The following is a 22,884-nucleotide window of genomic DNA, read 5'->3' as shown; positions in this document are numbered from 1 at the left end:
AGCAACAAGCCCTGCTGCTGGTAACGGGTCCCTCAGCGTCCTCTGGGAAGATGCTTTTCAGAGCTTCTTTGCTGGAACGGGATGGGAACACTTCAAGGGAAGGGATTCACCCAGGACATCAAGGGAATACATCTCCTCTCTAGGCAGTTGGAGAAAAGAGAGCGCATGCCTGCTCTAACTCCCAGGGCCACACCCTGCTGAGCCCTGTCTCCCTACCCTTGGGCCCAGGAATACAAGCGGAAGCAGCTGGAGGAGCAGCGGCAGTCAGAGCGTCTCCAGAGGCAGCTGCAGCAGGAGCATGCCTACCTCAAGTCCCTGCAGCAGCAGCAACAGCAGCAGCAGCTTCAGAAACAGCAGCAGCAGCTCCTGCCTGGGGACAGGAAGCCCCTGAACCATTATGGTCGGGGCATGAATCCCGCTGACAAACCAGCCTGGGCCCGAGAGGTACTCACTGCCTCCTTTGCCTCCTGAGACTGCAGTCCCACTGCCTGAGGCCTGGAGAGCCACAACAAGTAGTTGTTCACAGTAGCAGGCACCGAGCAGGGGAAAGGAGCACACAGCACAGAGCAGGGGAAAGGAGCACACAGCACAGAGCAGGGGAAAGGAGCACACAGCACAGAGCAGGGGAAAGGAGCACACAGCACAGAGCATAGGGCGGAAGTGGTTAGGGCAGGTGGGACCCTCAGTTTTGAGAACAGGGCGGCAAGAGCTGGCCTGCTTGACATCCCTTTACATCACAGGTAGAAGAGAGAACAAGGATGAACAAGCAGCAGAACTCTCCCTTGGCCAAGAGCAAGCCAGGCAGCATGGGGCCTGAGCCCCCATCCCCCAGGCCTCCCCCAGGCTCCCAGGACCCCTTTCCCAGACTCCTCCTATGCAGAGGCCAGTGGAGCCCCAGGAGGGACCGCACAAGGTGAGTCTCTCCCCACTCCTGTCTTAATGCAGACACATTAGGAGCTTTGCTCAGAGCACAGGTACACACACACAGACACACACACACCCCTACACCTGCTCAGCCCTGAGCCAGGATTACAGAGCACAGGCTTTGTGGACAGAGACACTCACCTGCTTCTTGCTGCCTGTGTCTGTCCTGACTTAGCTGTCTTCAGGCTCAAGGAACCCCTTGTCCTTCAATGGAGGAAGGGGCAACTAAAGTCCCTTCCCACCCCAGACCCCGATTCGCAGGTGGGGACGTGCCATGGAGCAGGCAGCCCACCCTCCCTGGTCTGTCCCTGCAGAGCCTGGTGGCACACCGGGTCCCACTGAAGCCATATGGAGCACCTGTACCCCGATCCCAGTCCCTGCAGGACCAGCCCACCCGAAACCTGGTTGCCTTCCTAGCCTCCCATGACCCCGATCCTGCCATCCCCGCACCCACTGCCACGCCCAGTGCCTGAGGAGCTGTCATCCGCCAGAATGCAGACCCCACCTCTGAAGGACCTGGCCCCAGCCCGAACCCCCCAGCCTGGGTCCGCCCAGATAACGAGGCCCCACCCAAGGTAAGGACAGCCCTGCGGGCCCAGGGAAAATTAGAGAACTAGTTGTGAGGAGAAGGAGGGCAGTGAAGGGGTGGGCCACATGGAGGAAGAGTGTAGGGCGGGAATCGAGAGAAAGCTAGGGTGCTGCCCTGCCGGGGTCAGCCATCCAGCTGAGGAGGCAACATGGAGGGGTGGCATCTATCCCCGTGGGGAGCGTGGGAACGGAGAAATGCCCAGGTTGTTTCAGGGGTGCTAAGGGGCAGACTTTGCGAGTTAGAACATCAGCTCCACCATCTCCCAGCTTCATAACCCTGGACGGATTCACTAACTCCCCTGAACCTCAGTTTTCTCATCCATTAAAGTGGGGGAGCTCATCTCTCAGAGGTGAGGCTTAAACGTCTGTGAGGTGCCCATCGCAGCGCCAGCTCACAGCACGTGGACTTCTCTCCACAGGTGCCTCAGAGGACCTCATCTATCGCCACTGCCCTTAACACCAGTGGGGCCAGAGGATCCCGGCCAGCCCAGGCAGTCCGTGCCAGGTAATGCCTGGGTAGGGCAATGCCTGGGTGAGGTCTGAGGGCAGCCTAGGGAGTAGGGGGGCACAGGGACTTTACCAGCCTACCCACCTAGGGGTGGGCAAGCCCCAGCCCCATCACCTCAGCCCCCCCTCCACCCCCTCGGCACCCCTGTGCTCCCTTCACAGACCTCACAGCAACTCTGCCTGGCAAATCTATCTGCAAAGGCGGGCAGACCGGGGCACCCCAAAGCCTCCAGGGCCCCCTGCTCAGCCCCCTGGCCCGCCCAATGCCTCTGGGTAATAGAGTTGTCCCCCGACTCACTCCCCCCTCTCACTTGTGCCACCTGCTTCCCTGGCGATGGCTCCCTCTGCAGTGCAGCTCACACCCCAGAGAGGGGAGCACCCTGCCTCCCTGAGCCTGACTCTGTCCCCCCAACAGTAACCCCGACCTCAGGAGGAGCGACCCTGGCTGGGAACGCTCGGACAGCACCCTTCCAGCCTCTCACGGGCACCTCCCCCAGGCTGGCTCACTGGAGCGGAACCGCGAGGGAGGTATGTGAGCCAGGGCTGGGCAGCCTGCTCTGGGCCTGGAGGCTTATCAGGATGGACCCTGCCTTTGGTAGCTTTGGACTGGGACACCCACAGGGACAGGGAGGACCTGCGTGGGTATGGAACTTGGGGCTGAATTCTGGGGCTCAGGGCCAAGGGGTCAGCCCAGGTGTGGGCTTGAGGCCATCCCTTGTCCAGGCATCAGTGACCTCCTTCCACCCTGCTGTCCAGCCTCCTCCAAAGTGGACAGCTCCCCAGTGCTCTCCCCTGAGAATAAAGCCAAGCCCGGTGACCACCGCCCACAGCCAGGCCGGCCCACAGTGCGTCGCCTGGTGGCAGCATGGCCTGCCTCATCCTGGTTTGGGGCTTAGCCCCAGGGAGCTGGGTGTCAGGGGTGGGGTCTCCGCTGATCTACTGAGAAGGGCTGTGGGGATGGAGGGACTGGTGCTTCTCATGGTACTAACCTTTTCTAACCTCTCTCTTACCTCTCTCCTGGCTCTTTCTTCCCCTGCGGCCCCTCCCAGAGCTATAAGCGAGCAATTGGTGAGGTTAGTGAGATGGGCCTGCTTGTGGGAGCCCCTCCTGTCACCCTGCTGGGGTGTCCCGGCACCCTTTGTCTACCTCCACCCAGGCCCACCTTCTCCCTGCCCCTCACGTGACTCCTCCCTGCAGGACTTCGTGTTGCTGAAAGAGCGGACCCTGGACAAGGCCCCTCGGCCTCCCAAGAAGGCCATGGACTACTCATCGTCCAGCGAGGAGGTGGAAAGCAGTGAGGAGGATGAGGAGGAAGGCGAAGGCGGGCCATCAGAGGGGAGCAGAGACACCCCTGGGGGCCGGTATGGCATCGGGAGTGGGGCCCTCACACTCCAAGGCACAGGGAGGGAGGGGAAGTGGCAGTGGGGGAGAGGTGGGGCTTTGGGGCAAGTCTGAGGGAGAGTGGCTGAGGATCCTTCCAAAGCTGGAACAACACAGTTCTCTCTATAGATGGGAAAGGGAGACCCAGACTTTCTCAAGGTGGTCCCACCAGCCCCAGAGAAGGGGCCACAGCCAGGTCTTTGCCCACTGAGTCTGAGTTATGCCGCTTCCCAACCACACTGTCACAAAGGCAAGCATAGAATCCACACCCAGACTCAGGCCTGGAAACGCTGTGGTCGGTGAAGGGAAAGGCAGCAGTTTGAGTTCTTCAAAAATCAGGACTCTGACCCACCCCTTCTCTTCCCAAATCTCCTCTCCCAAGATCATGAGATCTCTCTTACCCATGGCTTGCTCAGTCCACTGCCAGCGGCTGGGCTGTGCAAACCAAGGGAGACCTGACCTCAGTAGTGCTGAGATTTTACCTATTGTCTTCCTGCTAGTAGACAAATAAGCCACCAACTTGAAGTCCCAGGGGATAAGCCTATTTTCCTCACTCTACTACTTAGCTACAGTTGGAAAGTTCTGAAGTCAGAGGCAGCTGTGCTTCCTTGGCTAGAGCCAGAGTGTGGTCCTCTGACTGAGGTGATACTGCCCTCCTCCCAAAGCCATCCCCTTTGCTGGGGAGTGGAAGTTATAGCGACACAGATGCAGGCCCAGACCATTCTGAAGAAACCTCGTGTGGCCCAGCAATGCTGTAACTTGATGGTCCTGGCCCACAGCAAAAAAAAGGCACCAACAGATTCCTCCAGGGAAACTCTCAGTGCCTTCTAACAGGTGCCATTGGCCCCTTCTCCAGAGCGGGCACTCTGAATGGCCAAGAACAGCCTTCTCAGCTTTTTGCACCTCCAGCTGTTATAGGATGGCTCAGCCATAACCAAGTTCTTTAGGATTGCTTTGTCTTCCTCAAGGAGCAGCCACACTTCAAGTATTCAGCCATCTCAAGGGGTCTGATTCATGAGCCTCACAGCTTGTGAATTGACAGCACTCAATGCCAAGACCCAGGGCTCTCCCTTCTTCCTCACCTCTTCAGAGCTCTCTCTCCCCTTTTCTCAGTCACTGGAGAGAAGGTTGGTGTCACGGCTGAGTCCTCCCCAGCTTCAGAATTATCAAAATCATAGAATGGAGCAATAAATGCCTTTTAACAAAATTGCCTCCCAATAAGCCTTTTTGAAAGCTTAAAAGGTTGTGTTAAGGTGAGACATTCCTCTTTAGACCTTTGCCCCACTCTCCCCACCCCCAGAGGAGTGGAGTTGAGCACGGACACCCAGCTGATGGTGGGACTTCGGCAGCCTACCGGTAGTACCCTGCATTGCGTGGCTGGCAAGGTCCAGGCAGTCCACCCCTAAACCAAAGGAGTCGCAGAGCCCTACTGCAGTGAGGAGCCTCTGTCAACTGATATGCACCAGGCACCAGCAAGAGAGGAGGGAACCAGAGGACTCAGAAGGGGACAGGCTAGGATGAGCTCTGAATTCTGATGATAAGTGGAAAATTTGAAATCTTGGGTACCAGGAAAGCCCATGTCTGAAGTGCTGGCAGGAACATGAGCTGCTGCAGTGTTTTTCTCTCTATTGATGCCTCCAAGTTACTATTCTCAGCATTTGGGATCTGCTTTTTGGAATACTCAGGTTTCAATTTTTGAAGTGAATTCAAATAATTGCCAAAATGCAGACACTAAAACAAGCCAGACAGTGCTGGTTGGGCCTGGGCTATTGTCCCTCCCAAGGGGACGAGGGCTTTCTGTTGACTGTCAGCCATACCAAGTCACCTCACCAAATTTTCATGAGTTTCTTTTTTGGCTCTGGGGCAAAGTGGTGCGCTCCTTGAGGTCAGCGGTCATATCTCCCACTCATGGGCACCAAGTAGGAGCTCAAGGAGTTTAGGGTTTGGGATTTCAGTGGAATGGGAGTGTCAGAGGAAGACGTGGTGGCCTGATCGGAGTTCCTCCCACACCTGGCTGAGACTTTTTGGTTTTTCAGGAAGCAAAGGGGACAGGGGCATGAAAGGAGACACAGGGGTCATGGGGCCTCCTGGAGCCCAGGGGAGTAAAGGTGACTCCGGGAGGCCAGGTCCACCAGGTAAGAGGGCGTGTGGTCACATCCACTGACGTCTAGGTATTTCCTTTTTTTTTCTGGCTGGCTGAGCCAAAGGGAAAACAAATTCCTAAAAGTTCTTTTTCATCTTAGGTTTGGCTGGTTTTCCTGGCGCTAAAGGAGATCAAAGTAAGAGCTACAGGAATCTGGGCGGCATCCCAGCTACCACTGTTCCTGGCAGAGTGAAGTTGGGGACCTGACTCCACCATCTTTTGCTTCATTGTAGTGTTCACCCAGAGCACCTGGGATTTCTTTAAAACCTGGCCCTGGCTAAGAGGAACAGAGCAGCCAGCGGGGGGCAGGCCTCGCTGATGTTTCTCTCTAGACTTCACCCCACTTTGCCACCCATGGCGTGGAGTTAGACAGTCACACCCAGAGCTCCTAGTAAGTCCATAAGTCCCAGACCTTGCAGATGGAAAAGATTAGTAAGTTGCTGAGAATAATTTTCCTCCTACTAAGAGGGCTAGCTCATGGCTTCTAAAGAGAGGCGTTAAAGCTGCCAAGAGGAGTGTAAGGTGTTAAGAGGTACATGTCTCACTGCTGAGAAGAGAAGCACCAGGGGTGGGGGTAGCCAGGCCCTCTGCCAACCACCACAGCCTGGCAGTCACTACTTTCCTTTCAGGACAACCTGGACTGCAGGGTGTTCCAAGCCCTCCTGGTGCAGTGGGACACCCAGGTGCTAACGGCAAGCCTGGCAGTGCTGGGTCCCCTGGGCTAACAGGTGAGGTCCTGGGTCCCATGGCGGGCACAGGGAGTGATGTGTGAAAAGCCTAGTCCAGCCCTTATTCCCTCTGTGGTGTTTGTTGTCCAGGATGTCCAGGGAGCCCCGGGAGTCCAGGAGCCGTGGGCCTGAAAGGAAGCAAAGGGGACACAGGTAACAGAGGGTGTGCTGGGTGAGTAGGTGGGCTTGCTGGGTGGCAGGATGGATGGGGAGAAAAACTGCCTCCTGTTAGGCCCACGGAGGAGGCAGAGGGTCTTCTGTGCCTTGGCCTCTGAGGTTCCTGGTTATGGAGGGCAGTTGCCCCGCCAGGACCTCTTAAGCCCAAGTGCCTAGGGCTGTTCTTTCTCTTCTCAGGGCTCATGAAAGGCCTTGAATGCCATGACCAAACCTCCAGCATCAGGGAGGCGAGCAAAGCACCTGGCCCATACCATCTCGCTGCTCTGCCTCCCAGCTGTATGTTTCTGCTCTCTCCTGCTGACCCTTCATTGGGACCCCCAGGAGGGGGTCCAGGAGCCTGGATTCAGGCTGGAGGGTCCAGAAAACTCTTCTTCCACATTTTCCTAGGGGGGCAGCCTGGGAGCACTGACCCACACTAGCCAAACTCACAAAGACTAGTTTATACCATAATGCCAACCGAGTCTAGGTTATATACCATCATGTCTATTTAGTCTAGATCGTAAACCATTGTACCAATATAGTCTACTTTATAAGCCAGTTTGGTCCAGTTGCAGTGTGCTCACTTGGTCTAGAAAGTCCAGACCACTGTCACAATGCATAAGACCAATTCCTGCCTTCCCGCCCTCAGACGTGCAGGGTAGTGCAGTGAACAGAGAGACTGTTGCCAGATGGTGTGGGCACACTCTGATTGGGTATTTCTATGGAGAACTGTTGCACACATTGGAAAGCCAGGAGCAGGCAGGAGGGGCTATGGGGAGGGCAGGGTTGTGACGTAAAGCTGCATGTCTGCCAAGGACATCTGTAGACAGTCTGTCTCCACCCCTGTCCTCTGCCTGAGAAGGTCATGCTTGTGTCAGACAACCTGGATGCCCTCACCCCTGCGCTGTGCTAGAGACCCACACTGGGACCTGGTCCTCCACAGTTCTAATCAATTGATTGATTCATTCATCACCACCTCCTGGCAAACCTTGGACTAAGGGCCTGAGCTTTTGGGTTTTTTTTGAAAGCTGTCGGGAGCCATGGCAAGAGCAGCTTTTACACCCTCTCTGTCCTTGTAATCTGTCCAGCCCCAGAGCAATTGTGTTTTTTATGGATGGTGTGTTGGTTTGGGAGGTTCCCTGCTACCTGATCCCATGTGGATGCCACCTGAAGGCCACCAGCAGGGTCTCACCATGGGAAAGGTTCCATCTGGGTATAGTTGTCAGACGTTCCCGACTTGTTCACTGCCCATTCTGATCTTACAATTCCATCTCCTGTGGTCCCCATGTGACTGTGAGACCTGATGCTCTCTTGCCCCTGAACCTTCTGTGTGGTTTCATGGAGATGACTGCTTTCATCTCGGTTGTAAATGGTAGTCACCCTCTGCCTCCACCCCCACTGCCAGACTAACGGTTCTCGACTAACCAAGAGTATTGGAGGTAAAACATGATTTTACCCACAGGAGCATTGTGCTCACTCCCCAAGCCCCAAGCCTGTGTCTTCCACAGTCTGAGGGTAGGGAATCCTGCCCTGCCCTTTGCATCCTGGGAGGATTTGCAGAACAAAAGCAGCTCCTGCTAATGAGCATCTTCTTGACACCCAGTGGGACAAGCACTCTTCGTAGCACAACTTTACGGTCAAACAGCCATTAAGAGATGCAGCCAGGTTCAAATCTAGGCCCGTACAAGACAAAGCTTGGGGTCTTATTAGTACAGTCTATCATGAGGTCTCCCTCCCCAGCCCCACCATCAGGGTGTGCTGATGAGTGACACCTCCTCCCTTCATCCCAGTTCAGAAAGGATTGGAGCAGACGGTAGCAGCTTGCACCTAGCCTCCAAGTTGGCATGGTATTTAGGAAAGTTTCCCCAGATGGGCAAGACAGCAATGGCTCCCTCTCTACAAAACATAAAAAAATCAGCTGTGCATGGTGGCATGTACCTGTAGTCTCAGCTACTCAGGAGGCTGAAGGAGGAGGAGGAGGAGGAGGATCACTTGAGCCAAAGAATTTGAGGCTGCAATGAGCTATGATTGCACCACTGCACTCCGGCCTGAGCAACAGAGTGAGACCCCATCAAAAAGAAAGAAGAAAGAAAGAAATTTTAGCTATTTTGAAATAATGTTTGTTTAGAAATAAGGAAGGACTCCACTTCAGCTTGTAATCATGACATTTCTCTTTTTACTGTTTACACCTCATGAAATAACGTTAGAAGCAGCCAAAACATTGAAACTCCAAAACATTAATCTGATTGGAAATTCTTTATCTCAATGGCCTTTATGTCTAATCTATAACAATGTGAATTTTCCATGCCCTTTTATTTTCCTCTTGGGGCAAAACTGAAGTGCAAATAACTCAAAATCCATTTTCTCATCTGTATTTGAAGATGTTTTACTTTAAATGTAAGCCAAAAAGATCATCCATATTAGCAGTTGAGCCCTATATCATGAATATAATTTCTCAGTTAATTCCATTCCTCATATCTAAGTACTGAGATAGTCCAATAATTTATTAAATTCTACTAAGTCAAATCACTAAATTGTCATTTATAAAACTCTTCGTCATTTTTCTCTAAGTTTCTTAGCTCTGCAGAAGTGTACACATACCCCAATTTTGAGTCCCTTATCCTTCATCTCACTTCTTACCACAAGGTTGATTTGTCAGTTATTTAGCTCAATCCTAAATTTGCCAGGTTGCACCTAGCCTCCAAGTTGGCATGGTATTTAGGAAAGTTTCCCCAGACTGGGCAAGACAGCAATGGCCCCCTCTCTATAAAACATAAAAATAGCTGTGCATGGTGGCATGTACCTGTAGTCTCAGCTACTCGGGAGGCTGAAGGAGGAGGAGGAGGAGGAGGATCACTTGAGCCAAAGAATTTGAGGCTGAAATGAGCTATGATTGCACCACTGCACTCCGGCCTGAGCAGCAGAGTGAGACCCTATCAGAAAGAAGAAAGAAAGAGAGAGAGAGAGAGAGACAGGAAGGGAGGGAGGGAGGAAGGAAGGAAGAAGAGGAGAGAAAGAAAAAGAAAAGGAAAGAAAGAAAGAAAAAGAAAGAACAAAAAAGAAAAGAAAGAAAAGAAAGAGAAAGTTTTCTTAATGTATTGGGAATTTCTCCATTTCACTCAGAATCAGGAGATCTGAGCCTCAACTTGAACTTACCCCTGACTAGCTGGGTGACCACAGGCTCAGCTACTTGACTTTGCTGAGCCTGTTTCCTTTTCTGTGGTGTGCAAGCAGTGTAGAAGAACACCGGGTCCCTGACAGTTTCACAGCAGTCTGGGTTTGAAATAGGCAGCTTCCCTGGGAGCAGGAACAATTGAAGACTTTAGTCAGAACACCAGCTCAACACTAAACAACTGGAAGGCCTGTGTTTTCTAACTTAACACACGTTTCTTGGGAGAATATTATTTCTGTAAAAACTTTGCAAGTAAGTATTTGGAGCCCTTTCAGCTTGATAAGCCTGTGATACTGGAGGAAAGCCAGTTTGCTTATGGTTAAGAAGAAAAATCCAGCACTTATTTGCTCTCCAGTGTAGTTTTACAACATGCAGCTCTAGAACCTATTTTTTAGCCATTTCTCCCTCTACTCTGCAGGAACTGATCCTATCAGGTTGCTGCCCTGATTTATAGTGAGGTAATTACTAGTTCCTCCATCGATTAGTCCATGAACAACCACTCAGCCAGTGTTCTCTTAGAGTCCAGCGAGGCTTGGAGAGAAATCACACAAACCTCAATTCTAATTTCCAATACCCGTTAAATACATATCAGAAGGCATTTCATCAAGGTCCAATCTCTGCCATATAAACTTTGGGTCTGGGAGGGTTCAGACACGAGAGGGGCTGTGAGCTCCTATGGAGACAAGGAAGGCTGCTTGTAGGAGGTGGGCTGTGAGCTGGTCCCTCAAGAATGAGTGAGAGGTGTTTAGGGCAGTGCTACTCAAAATGTGGTCCTGAGACTTGCAGAATTAGCATCACCTGGGAACTTGTTAGTACTGTGGATTCTTGGATTCCCACTCCACTCCCACTAAATCAGTGACTGTGGTGGGACCTAGCAAGTTGTTTACTAACAAGATGCACCCAGATGATTCTGATGTATACTCTAGTTTGACTACTCCTCTTTTAGGGGGAAGAAGTGGCCTCAGGGAGGCTGGAGGTGTCTTGGGAACCAAGTGCATAGACCAAGCGAAACTCCAGAGAGGAGTGAGCCTAGTACTAGTGGAACAAAGGTGCCTTCAGGGAACACTGGGAGGCTGGGCCTGGGTGACAGCCCCGACTTCCCCCATTCACTCCTATATGACCTTGAATAACTCACCTAGCATCTCTGAGTGTGTACTTTCTCCTCTGTAAAGGAGGGAAATCACACTGCCCTGGAGAGTGGCTGAAAGATCAAACAAGGTAATGGACGTAAAGCCCCTGGCACAGTGCCTGGCACGATGCAGGCAGCAGAAGATGCTGAGTCCCCTGGAGGTGAGGAGCTAGGAAGGGAGAATGTGGGAAATGAAGAGGGAGGGTCAGGCTTCGGGCCATGGACTTGGTGAATAGGGGCTTTCCTATGATTCCTGTCTTTGGAGGGCGTTTGCTGTTCAGGGCTTTAGGGGACAGTTGGAGGGTGCATCTCTTTGGGTGGTCACAATAAAGGGAGGTCACAGTGTTTTGAGGCCCCTTCTGCTTACCTGCATGTGAACAGTGTATGTCAAGATTGGTGGGGAGAAAGGCCACCATCTATATGTCTATGATGGTGATGAAGCAGGAACCAGTCCACATCCAGACTCTCGGCCCCTTCTCTCCGCATCCCAGAGGGTGCCATGTTGCAGAAATCTCTACTTGAAGAGCGTGTCCCTAGAGGCAGGGTTCAGGGACCCCACGACACTGTAACCTCCCCGGATGTGGACTGTTTCCTACTTCATCACCATCATAGACATATAGAATGTGATCTTTCGCCCAACCCATCTTGACATATGCTGTTCAGATGCAGGTAAGCAGAAGGGAAACATCTGTTGCTTCTCCTGGGCAATCTCAGCTAAGTCCTTCAGGTCAGTAGCAGACATTTGCTGGGTGCTAGCTGTGCAGCAATCCTGGTGCTCATGTGTGGACTCAACCTCAGTGTCTGAGGTGCTCCCCACCTGGAGGGGACACAGGACACTGTGGGTCCTGTGACATCATTTATTCAGCACTGGCCAGGCACTGGTCTCAGCACTTGACACACACGATTTCATTTCAGCCTCACAAATGCCTCAGAAGGCAACAAGGAGACTCAGAGAAGGAAACTGAGGCTCAGAGCAGGGACACCTGGCTCAAGGTCACAAAGTCGGTATAAGACAGAAGTGGACTCAAGTCCGGGCTGTCAGACTTTGGAACCACTTTGCTTTACCGCCTTGGGAGAAAGGATATCATGTCATGGGAGAGGGAGGGAAGGCTTCACAGGTGGTGACATCTGACATCTTTGCAGAGTTTACAAGCTAAATGTGAGTTCTCCAGGTGAACCAAAGGGGTGAGGCATTCTATTCAGAGGACAGGTGTGTGCACAAATGGCCCTGTGTAAGCTGGGGCCTGTCTGCCAGGGGCTGACCTCTAACGCACCTCCAGCGCTTACAAAAACCTATCCCAACCTCGGTTCTGTCCCTTTCCCTAACACGAGGAACAAAAGTAGCTGCCCTCTCAGAATCTTCTGGTGCTTCCTGCTTCTCTTGTTGCCCGGGTCTGCAGCGGCAGCTCCCAGCCCCTTGGCTCTCTGGCCCTCCGCCCCAGGCAGCGCCAAGCCTGGGGGTGGGATCTGAAATGCCCCTGGAGTCACAACTTCTCTTGCTCATTATTCCAAGAAGGGGCCCTGAAGAGGTCTGCCAGCCCCTTGCCTCTCCCTCCACTGACCAGCACACTGCAGGTGCTTGGGAAATCCAGGGATTGAAGTGAGTGGCAGGGCAGGGCAGGCAGAAACTTCCCCGAGGCCACTGCAAGGAGGAATGAGCTCCCTGCTTGGCCGGGGGCACAGATACTTATGACTCGCTGTTGGTGTTCCCCTTGTTACCCTCCAGTAACTGTTACTGATAGTCAATAATGAGCTTGCATTTTCCCAAGTTTGTGTAACTGCCTTGAGGAGTCCTATTTCTCTGAAATAAAATAAATATTGGCACTTAAAACCAAGAGGACATGATCTTGCTAAATGAACAAACCATTATCTCACAGTGACCCAGCAGGGTGCTGCGGACAGTCTTCCATGAAAGTTTACTGAAAAAAAGGATGAATGGATGGAAAGAAGGAAGAAAGGGGGATCTTTAACATTAACTATAGTAGGATCATCACCAATGATTGTAGTTATTATTTTTCCATTTTCTGGACATCAGACCCTTTAGCCACATGAATCTTTAGCCACTGGAGGCCACAATGAAATAAACCAACAAATACTTGTAGAGCATCTACTATGGGTGAGGACCCCCGAAGTTCCTGGTGCCCACTGAGCCCCCTTCACAGTCTTGGCAATAAAGATAACTTTATTTACCAAATATCTCCCAGTTCTCTTCCAATATAAATGCAACAGCAGGGAATGGGATTGGATTTAGATGCCAGGTCAGGTTACTGATGGGCAGGGAAGGCTAGCGGTGCATCCGGGGCCTGCCTAATCCAGGCTTTCATCCAGTACTTTGCTGTTTCATTCCCAACACACCTGTTCTCATCCATCTGCAGACTGTCTCTTTTTACGATCTGCTGAAGAGGCTTTAAACAATCATGGAGAACCAATGTACCTTTCCATCTGCATTAATCAGACAAAAGGTAGAGGTTGTCTAAGATTAAAAATGTCTAATATCTAAGTTTTATTATCTCCTCCCCCCCTTTTTTGTTTTGATCTTAGGACTTCAAGGACAGCAAGGAAGAAAAGGAGAATCAGGAGTTCCAGGTAAAGGGCTGGCTGCATTTTCATCCCTCAGAGTGATGACGGGGAAGGCCTGCCCGCTCAGAGAGCAGGTCTTGTTGACTTTGAACGCACAGCTGTGACCTTCTCCCAAAGTGGAGGTTAAGACTCCAGGGCTGTGTTTCTCAAGCCTCAGATTTCTCTGCTGCAAAACCTGGGAACAACAGGAACTCAGCATCCTGAGGGGTGTAGAGTGTGGGGCAGGGGCTGAGGATGGCAAAGGGGAAAAATGTCAGGAGAGCTGGGGGTGCAGGCGGAGGCTCCAGGCTGTGCAGCTGCCATGGAGCTGTGCCCATTCTGCTCCATCCACGGCTGCTGCTTCCCCACCTCAGCTGTGGCCCATTTGCCTCTTCTTCTTGGCCCCCAAGCCTCTCCTGTCTGCCTCCCACTGCCTGTTGCTGGGCTTTCTTATTCTTAGCCTCACCTCCAGAGCCTGTGCTTCAGTTGGGTACTGAGCTGGCACCAGCTGCAGGGTGTTTCTAGGCCTCTCAACAGCCCTGCCCCTGTGAGTGCAAAAGTGAGATTTTTCAGACACATTCTTGAGCAACTTTTCTTCCTCATAAGCTAGATATTCTATTACCATTTTGTGTTTTGGTTTATTTTTTTTTCAATTTTTTTAGAGACAAAGTCTCTGTGTCACCCAGGCCCGAGTGCAGTGGTGCCAGGATAGCTCACTGCAGACTTGGCCTCCCAAAGCATTGGGATTACAGGAGGAAGCCACTGTACCTGGCCTCTGTTACTATTTCAGTTCACTAAAGGACACATCGAGGCTTAGAAACATTCCAGCAAATTCTCCTAGCATGGCTAGAACTTCCACATAACTATGTAATTCCAGAAGGATGAAAAATCTGTGGAATACCACCAGCTATTTCAGCCTGCCTATTCTCAACAGCATTTACCTAAGAGTTGAGAGATCAGTGCAGCCCCTGTATGGACCACAGACGGGCTGAAATTCAGATAGCCCAGCCATGGGGGAGGTCTGGCAGTTAAGGGTAACTCATTTATTAAACAGCAAGGCCCTTGGGTCTCTCTTGGGAAGGCAAAGCAGGGCACCTGACCAGGGCAGTGTCTGTCCTTCCAGGCCCTGCAGGTGTGAAGGGAGAACAGGGGAGCCCGGGGCTGGCAGGCCCCAAGGGAGCCCCTGGACCAGCTGGCCAGAAGGGAGACTGGGGAGTGACAGGTAAGGCCTCTGCATCTGATTCCTTGCTTCTTAGGACTATGCTTTACAGCCAGTTCTGTACCTTAAAATAGGAAAGGCCCTGTTTTAAGAGTTTTGGGGGTTTTCAGAACCCAGGAGGGTAAAGGTTTATTTCCTTAATTGATAAGTCTTGCGCTGGGGGTTGCCCTAGGCATGGAGCACACAGCAGTGGGTTAGGCGCAGCTCTAGCATCTGAGGCAGGGGCATGAACGTGCACTTGAGCCATGCCCCACAACCCAGCACCCCTGGACGGTTTCCATGAAGGAGATGAGCCCATCCCACTCCATGTCGCTGACCAGACCAAGTGTCCCTCACCAATCTAACTTCAACCCCTCTTGCTGTAGCTCAGGCCCATTTCTTCCTGCTCAATCATTGACACCCGCAGGACATCCCGTCCCCGTAATGCCAGGCCACGGGCGAGACCCAGAGAGAGTCTAACCACCCCCACCACTCCACCCGCTCCCCACTCCCGCAAATGCAGGCAAAGGCATCCTGCCTGGGTTTCTTTCAAACCGTATGGGTTTTCTCCTCATGACAGGATCTTCTGGGGAGAAAGGAGTGAAGGGAGAAAAAAGTGAAAGAGGTAATCACTATTTATATTCTCTTTAATGTGTGCTTTAAAGTCAATTCTGTACCTGAAAATTGTGTGTGTTGGGGGAAGAGACCTTGGTTCTCAAATAAATTTCTCATTTGGGGGAAGAGCTGAGGGTCTAGTCCCTTGAATGAGCCTGCCCACAGCACAGAAGAGCAGTTTGCCTCCCCAGCCACTCTCTCCCTTCCTTCCTTCTCTCCCTTCCTTCCCCCTTTCTACTTCTTCCTTTCCTTTTCTCTCTCCCTCCCTCCCTCCCCTTTTCCTTCTTTCTTTCCTCTCCCTCCCTCCTTCCTTTCCCTCTCTCTCTCCATTCTTTGCTTCCTTCCTTCTCTTTTCTCAACTTTTCTTTTTTTCTCTCCACGACACATGACAAGACGTGGCGTATGCGATTTGCAAACCAGCCACAGGGGCACCTGCCCCCCTGGCCTTGTGCCTGCAGGCCCCAGATGCACAGAGGCTGCATGCCAGGTTGGGTTGGTTCTACAAAGTGGGATCTTCCAGGCTCTGGTGACAGTCAAGCAGGGGCATTTCTTTTCCTTAACTGTAGAACTCCAAAATGAAAAGAAAGAGCCCGCACTTACCCAAAGCCCCAAGGGGGCTTCCTCGCCTCTCCCACCTGTGTTTCTTCACCCAGGTGAAAACACAGTGTCCGTCAGGATTGTCAGCAGTCATAACCGAGGCTGGGCTGAAGTTTACTACAGTGGTACCTGAGGGACCATTTGCGATGATGAGTGGCACAATTCTGATGCCACTGTCTTCTGCCGCATGCTGGGTTACTCCAGAGGAAGGGCCCTGTACAAAGTGGGAGCTGGTAAGTGAGTCACCACCCAGGGGCCTCTTCCCCAGAGGTGTGGATGTGGCTTTCTCTTGCTGGTGGGGTGTTGGCAAGTGACTCTGTGGTTTTCCTTAAAAGAAAAGTATTGGTCCAAGCAACCAAAAAGCTCCTGCAGCGCAGGGCTCCAGGTATGCGTCCTTCCAGCTTGGCAACGCCAGCAGAAAGATGGCCTGTCTTCTCCAGCACTGACAGTGAAGGCTGGCCTGGCTTTGGTCAATGTCCATCCAGCCCTGGAGTCAGAATGCCACATGGCTGAGGGTGTTTGCTGGGGATGGCTCTCCAAAGGACAGCTGAGTTGATGGAACTGGAAGAACACGGAGAAGATTCAGGGCAGGCAAACACAGACGTTCACTCCAGCTGTCTGCAAATCAGCAGCCTAGATTGACCAGCAGTCTTGGCTGTGATCATCTGTAAAGAGAAGATGGGAAGGGAAGAGAAAACAAATCAGAGCAGGGACTTACTAAAATTTTGGGAAAATGTCTTCGGATGCTGGAGACTCAGCCTATGTCTTTCAGCCAAAAGTTCAAACCTTGAGCAAAGGAGTTAAGTCCCCAGGCAGAGCCCTTTTCTCTGGCCATAGGAACTGGCCTAGCAGGACACGAGGCCAGTTCCCCTTGCTCCCAACCCCAAGTGCTCCCTGTCCTTACCCCAACCCAAAGCAAATGCCCGCTTTAGAGCAGGGCAATGGCTTGATTACAGAGGCATGTGAGGAAGGTGGACACAGCAGGAGTGAATTAGCAGGGAGGAAACTAAACGCTGGGACACCCACCTAGGAAGATATTTCAAATAGAGTGGGGTTTAAGTATTAAATATTTGCATGAGACTTTTGTCAAAGGGTAGAGAATAGAACGGAGGCAGAGTCATTATAAAACCAACAACAACAACAACAACAAAAACGGCTAAAACAGCCATCAGCACATTGGGCTGGAATGGGCCAGAATGAGTGAGAGAATTCAGCAGTCTACCCCAGATGGAAGCTCCCAGGCACACACATGGCTGCTTTGCTTTGACTCTAATCCTACCCTTCTTGCTCTCTCTCTTGCTTTCTATGTGATGTGAAGGTGTGAAGAACTTTTCACATCTTCTCCCAACGTATCAGCTACTCTCTTTGCTTCCTGCTTCCCTTTGCTAGCTAGCACTTTGGGAGATCAAGGTCAGGAGATCAAGGCCATCTTGGCTAACACGGTGAAACCCCATCTCTACTAAAAATACAAAAAAATAATTAGCCGGGCATGGTGGTGGCTGCCTGTAGTCCCAGCTACTCGGGAGGCTGAGGCAGGAGAATGGTGTGAACCCGGGAGTCGGAGGTTGCAGTGAGCTGAGATTACGCCATTGCACTCCAGCCTGAGGGACAAAGCAAGACTCCGTCTCAAAAAAAGAAGAAGAGAAAAAATAGGAAGCAAGCTGGGTATGTGCGTTTAGAGGTGCTGTGCATTTTCAGCATTATAAATGAATAGAGATGAGTGGCAATAGTTTTTTTGGTCCATAGATTTTTGGTATCTTAACTAGTTTTGGATCTCTTCCACTAAAGGGATTGCCTGTTGAACGTTGTTAGGAATGTAAGTACTGAAGGCAAACTGCCTGGGTTTGAATTTTGTTCTGTCCGTTGCACCCTGCCTGGCTTCAAATCCTAGCTGTGCTTATTATGTTCTTTTAAGGGGATGACCTTTGAGCAAATGTCTTAGCTTCTGTTTTCCCAAGTAAATGGACACAATAGTTGCTACCTTGTGAAAGATTCGTGTAATTGACCAGCGTTTACCAAGTAGCATCAGTGTTTATTTAGTTTTAGTCATTGGTGATTCTGCAGCTGGACTGTGAGGGGGTGCTGGGGTGGGGGTGGTGTGTGTGTGTAGTACTTAATTGCATGCAGAAAGGAAAAGATACTTTTGATAACTGAGAGGCAGCTTTTCTCTGCTTTTGTGTCAAAAGGGAAGGGAGTTTGGAGAGGGAAACGAATTCTCTTTAATACTAAGCTCTCTTCCACAAAACCAGAGGTAGATAGGATGTGCAATAATTTACAGAATTTCTAGACTTCAACAATCTGATTTTTTAAAATATATTTTTATTTTTTCAGGTTGAGACTGAGCTATGAAGTTAATCTGTGGCAACATTCTGGATGCACTGGACAAACACCTCATCCCAGCAGCTACCACTGGCAAGTCCAGGGTTTTCTATTATGAAATGTAGGTTCTACACTAGAAAGGAAAATGTAAGATTAAAAGTTGGCCTTTTTAGAATCATGACTTTCTTCTATGTAGGTTTCCAACTTTTATTTAAAAATAATTGTTTAATGTTAGAAGGCTAGTTAATGTTGGAATAAAAAGATGGTCAGGCTATTATAAAAATGTATTAGCCTTTGTTTTACTTATTTATATTCTTTTGCTTTCATGGGACTTATCTCATTCCCCTCCCCCAAATGGCCACACATTGCACAGTGCTGGCTGAATGTTTCATGCAGAAATTTTATGATTAATACGCTCATGTCATTTCTTGGAACCATTTGCTTGTTTAATTCTAGTCTTTCAAGTGATAATTTTGTTGATATTTAGAGGCTCCTCAGTGAATTTCTGTGGAATTTTTGGTTATATTTAATAAGGAAAATAATATGAAATGTCTAAGAAAAAAAAAGAAACAAAGCCAATTATTCCTGAGAGCATTTAAAATTATTGAAGTACACTTGTTAATTGTTAGTATAGAACCTACATTTCATAATAGAAAACCTTGGACTTGCCAGTGGTAGCTGCTGGAATGAGATGTTTGTCCAGTACATCCAGAACGTCGCCAGATTTTTAGCTCAGTCTCAACCTGAAAAAATAAAAGTAAATTTAAAAAAAAATCAGATTGTTGAAGTCTAGAAATTCTGTAAATTAATACACATTCTATGCACTTCTGATTTTGAGGAAGAGAGCTTAGTATTGAACAGAATTCGTTTCCCTCTCCAAACTCCCTTCTCCCCTTTTGACACAAAAGCAGAGAAAAGCGGCCTCTTGGTTATCAAAAGTTATCTTTTCCTCCATCCCAACACCCCCTCACAGTCCAACTGCAGAATCACCAATGACTGAAACTGAACACTGATGCTGCTGGGTAAACGCTGGTCAATTACACGAATCTTTCACAAGGTAGCAACTATTGTGTCCATTTACTTGGGAAAACAGAAGCTAAGACATTTGCTCAAAGATCATCCCCTTAAAAGAACGTAATAAGCAGAGCTAGGATTTGAAGCCAGGCAGGGTGCAAGGGACAGAACAAAATTCAAACCCAGGCAGTTTGCCTTCAGTTTACATTCCTAACAATGTTCAACAGGCAATCCCTTTAGTGGAAGAGATCCAAAACTAGTTAAGATACCAAAAATCTGTGGACCAAAGTAACTTGCTACTCATCTCTATTCATTTGTAATGCTGAAAAAGTACAACACCTCTAAAACGCACATACCCAGTTTTGCTTCTTTTTTTTTGAGACGGAGTCTCGCTGTCACCCAGGTTGGAGTGCAGTGGCGCGATCTTGGCACTGCAGGCTCCGCCCCCCGGGGTTTAGGCCATTCTCCTGCCTCAGGCTCCCGAGTAGCTGGGACTACAAGCGCCCGCCACCTCGCCCGGCTAATATTTTGTATTTTTAGGAGAGACGGGGTTTCACCGTGTTAGCCAGGATGGTCTCGACCTCCTGACCTCGTGATCAGCCCGCCTCGGCCTCCCAAAGTGCTGGGATTACAGGCGTGAGCCACCGCACCCGGCCTTTTTTTTGAGAAAGAGTCTCGCTGTGTCACCCAGGCTGGAGTGCAGTGGCAGGACCTCAGCTCACTAGAAGCTCCGCCTTCCAGGTTCACGCCATTCTGCTGCCTCAGCCTCCTGAGTAGCTGGGACCACAGGCGTCCGCCACCACGCCCTGCTAAGTTTTTTGTATTATTAGTAGAGACGGGGTTTCACCGTGTTAGCCAGGATGGTCTCGATCTCCTGACCTCGTGATCCGCTGGCCTCGGCCTCCCAGAGTGCTGGGATTACAGGCGTGAGCCACCGCGCCCGGCCTCCAAGCCAATTTGTGACAAGCATTTGCGGAGTACTAGTCAGAAGGGTCCCGTAGTCATGGAAACCCCTCTGCGTCCCAGTCCGGTCTAAAAAAGGTACTTCCGGAACTAGCGCGCGGAGCGGGATGATGCCCCCGAAGTATTTCCCTGGGACTCTTTCCTCCCCCGCCCCCGACCCCAACCCGAACCACGTAGAAAAGATGGCTGCTGTGCAAGTTGCTTGCTGGTTGCTTTCCGTGCACCGGCGGGAAGCACCGCGAGAATCAATCCCTGAGTGAGGCAGTGGGTTTCGCCGCTTGTCCGCCAGGCTCTGCGCCCTGCGCCCTGATGACAGCAGCTCCACCCGCACCGAGATCCACCTGCTCTTCGATCGGCTCATCTCCGAGAACTACAGCGAGGGCAGTGGCATGGCCCCGGAAGTAGTCGGCGCGCTCCGGAGAGAGCCGGTGCGGTCCCTGCTGGTCCCGGCATCACCCCTCGGTGAACTCAGCTGGTGGCCTCCGCCTTCCTTTCCCTGCTCTTCCCACTCTCGCGCCTGATGATTTAGTTTCAGGCTGGCGTGCCCCCTCCTACCTTGGCACATTCTTAGTTCTCCATTCGGAAGACCCTGCAGCGCTTGGCATGCTGGAGTCATTCAAAATGCAACTTGAGACTCCTGCTCTGATAATGCGTCAGGTTTCCTCTCTGATACCCCTTTCCATCGGCCCGCACCCTCCTTGACTCTCTCTCTATGCACCCAGAACACTTTGTTGACAAAATGCATTACTACTGTTTATTGCCTACATGGTACATGGACCACGTGGGAATCTTAGAACTTGGGTAGTATTAGGTCTTTTTTGCTTATGAAAATACTGAAGCTCATAAAAATACACTATACAAAACTCCGCCACAAAGCCCCTGCGTTTTCTGTTCCTACACATTAGCTCTTCCCCTCTGCCATCTTTCTGAGTAATCTTACACACATCAGGCCTTAAATTAATGAATTCTTTCAACTGTTGACACCATGGCCTTCTGGCCCTATGTAGGAAAGAGGGAAGTGGTGCAAGTTGCCTGCTTACACAGGCATCTCAAACTAGACAGTTCCAAAAGATGAAATTCATTAGCTCCAAACACACATTCCCGTCCCCAGCCCATCCCACCTTCCAACACACATGCACCATCCACCAAGTCACACAAGACACAAACACTGGTTCTTCCCTCCTTCATCCCAGATCCTGTCCAATTCAGATATTTCAGAATGTGTCTCATATATATTTCTCAGTTCATCCCCTCCTGTCTGTTCCCATAGCGAGTGTCTTAGACCTCAGGCAAGGCGACTTATGCCTGGACTGTTCTGCTGGTCTCCTCTGACTGATCTCCTGCCTGCTGTCTCGCTCCTCTCCAAGCCAGTCATTCCTCTGCTGCCAGAATGATCTTTTCTTTAGGAGGAAAAAAAATAATTGATCATAAAATTTAAAATGTGCTTTGGAAAAGTCTTCAATACATATTGGTAAATGGTTGGAGCAAGTTACAGAACAATTCATACAGAATGAGATCAGTATGAAGCTGGAGGAGGGATTTTAAAATATGTGTGTTTATATGTGCAAAGTAAAAGGTCTGAAAGAATTGACAACAGAATAATAGTGTGTGTCATTAGGAAGCAGACTGAGATTAAGGCAGTAGTCGAGGACTTTAGCTGTATTTGTATAATTTGATACTTTTGCAACAAAACTTCGTGCCTTTCCATTCTCTCCTTTTACTCCCCCGTTTGTTCCTGTGTGCAGTCATTTAAAACTTGCTTTTCTTCAGGCACCTACTGGTGTTTCACACCTCCAGGTTTTTGCATACTCTGTCCACTTTGCTTGCAGTGTTTTTTGATGCCCTATCTGGAAAATTTCTCCTCATCCTTCAAATCATTCCAGATTCTGCTTTACAATCACCTCCACAAGGCCTCCCTAATTACTGTTCCTGGACAGAGTTTGTACGTTATTCTTTCAGCACTTAATTCACCTTATTTTAATTATTTGTTGTGTTTCTTTCTCTCTCACTAGTTTGTGAGCTCTTTGAGTTTCAGGAACATGTTTGACCTTTGGAGCCCAAAAACCTAGCACGCTATGGCACATAGTAGGTGCTGAGAACCTTGTCATTCTATAAACATCAATGGATGAATGAAGAGTGGGACTTGCAAATAGGTCCCTCTTTTTTTTTTTTTTTTTTTTTTTTTTTAAGAATTCCCTAATTATTCGTAAAATCCGTAGAAGTGTTAGGAGTTAGGACTGATTTTTCCCAACGGCATTGAAAATCTGGTTCACTTACCTTTTGATATTTTTAACTTCAGTTTGTGCTTTTATACCCTAGAAGCCTTTCTTTGGTTATTTAATTATACTGTCTCTACATATGTAGAGAACAGAGTCTTCAGCCTGACCAAAACCATACTGATTGTTTTCCTTTTTTTTTTTTTCTCTTTTCTTTTTTTTAAGAGACAAGGTCTCAAATCTGTCATCCAGACTGGAGTGCAGCAGCAAGATCATAGCTCGCTGTGACCTTGAACTCCTGGGCTCAAGCAGTCCTCCCGCTTTGACCTCCCAAAGAACTGGGATTAGGTGTGAGCCACTGTGCCTGGCTTTTTCCTTCTTTTTTAGCACATCCTATTTTTGTGCTATCACTTCATTTTTTTCCTTCCTGCCTCACATTTTCTTTCCCCATTTTGAATGTGAATATTTACTTTTATTTTCCTATTTGGCTGTGTTTTGAGGATCCTCACTTGACTAATAAGTATTTTACCTCTTCTTTACCTTTTTTTGTTTTTTGGTAGGACGTTAGCGCTCTTCTTGTCCAGGCTTACCGACTGGTACCTCTTAATCAGAATCATCTTGTCAGCAAAGTGTCCCAGCTTATCCACCACTTACTTAACAGATTATAGGTAATCAT

The 22,884-nt window shown here is 49.9% G+C and overlaps 1 protein-coding gene and 1 pseudogene across 1 annotated transcript in view; both read left to right on the top strand.

Annotated features, from left to right (window-relative positions):
• Window positions 1-22,884, top strand: part of LOC129017499 (misshapen-like kinase 1) — a 42,575-nt gene that overhangs the window by 17,217 nt on the left and 2,474 nt on the right. Inside the window, 15 exon segments of the mRNA XM_054458127.2 lie at window positions 229-444; window positions 741-822; window positions 825-913; window positions 1,239-1,499; window positions 1,932-2,017; window positions 2,435-2,547; window positions 2,776-2,864; window positions 3,217-3,380; window positions 5,776-5,933; window positions 6,172-6,270; window positions 6,361-6,423; window positions 13,269-13,313; window positions 14,410-14,508; window positions 15,065-15,109; window positions 15,753-15,929. Coding sequence (XP_054314102.1) covers window positions 229-444; window positions 741-822; window positions 825-913; window positions 1,239-1,499; window positions 1,932-2,017; window positions 2,435-2,547; window positions 2,776-2,864; window positions 3,217-3,380; window positions 5,776-5,806 — 1,131 coding nt within the window. The 3' untranslated portion in view covers window positions 5,807-5,933; window positions 6,172-6,270; window positions 6,361-6,423; ... (2 more) ...; window positions 15,065-15,109; window positions 15,753-15,929.
• The window catches only part of LOC129017497 (HEAT repeat-containing protein 6-like), a 33,816-nt pseudogene continuing 31,034 nt past the window's right edge, over window positions 20,103-22,884 (top strand).

Source organism: Pongo pygmaeus, chromosome 19 (genome assembly GCF_028885625.2).
Source record: "Pongo pygmaeus isolate AG05252 chromosome 19, NHGRI_mPonPyg2-v2.0_pri, whole genome shotgun sequence".
In the NCBI taxonomy this organism is placed as follows: domain Eukaryota; kingdom Metazoa; phylum Chordata; class Mammalia; order Primates; family Hominidae; genus Pongo; species Pongo pygmaeus.
This window is presented reverse-complemented; position numbering and strand designations above follow the sequence as displayed.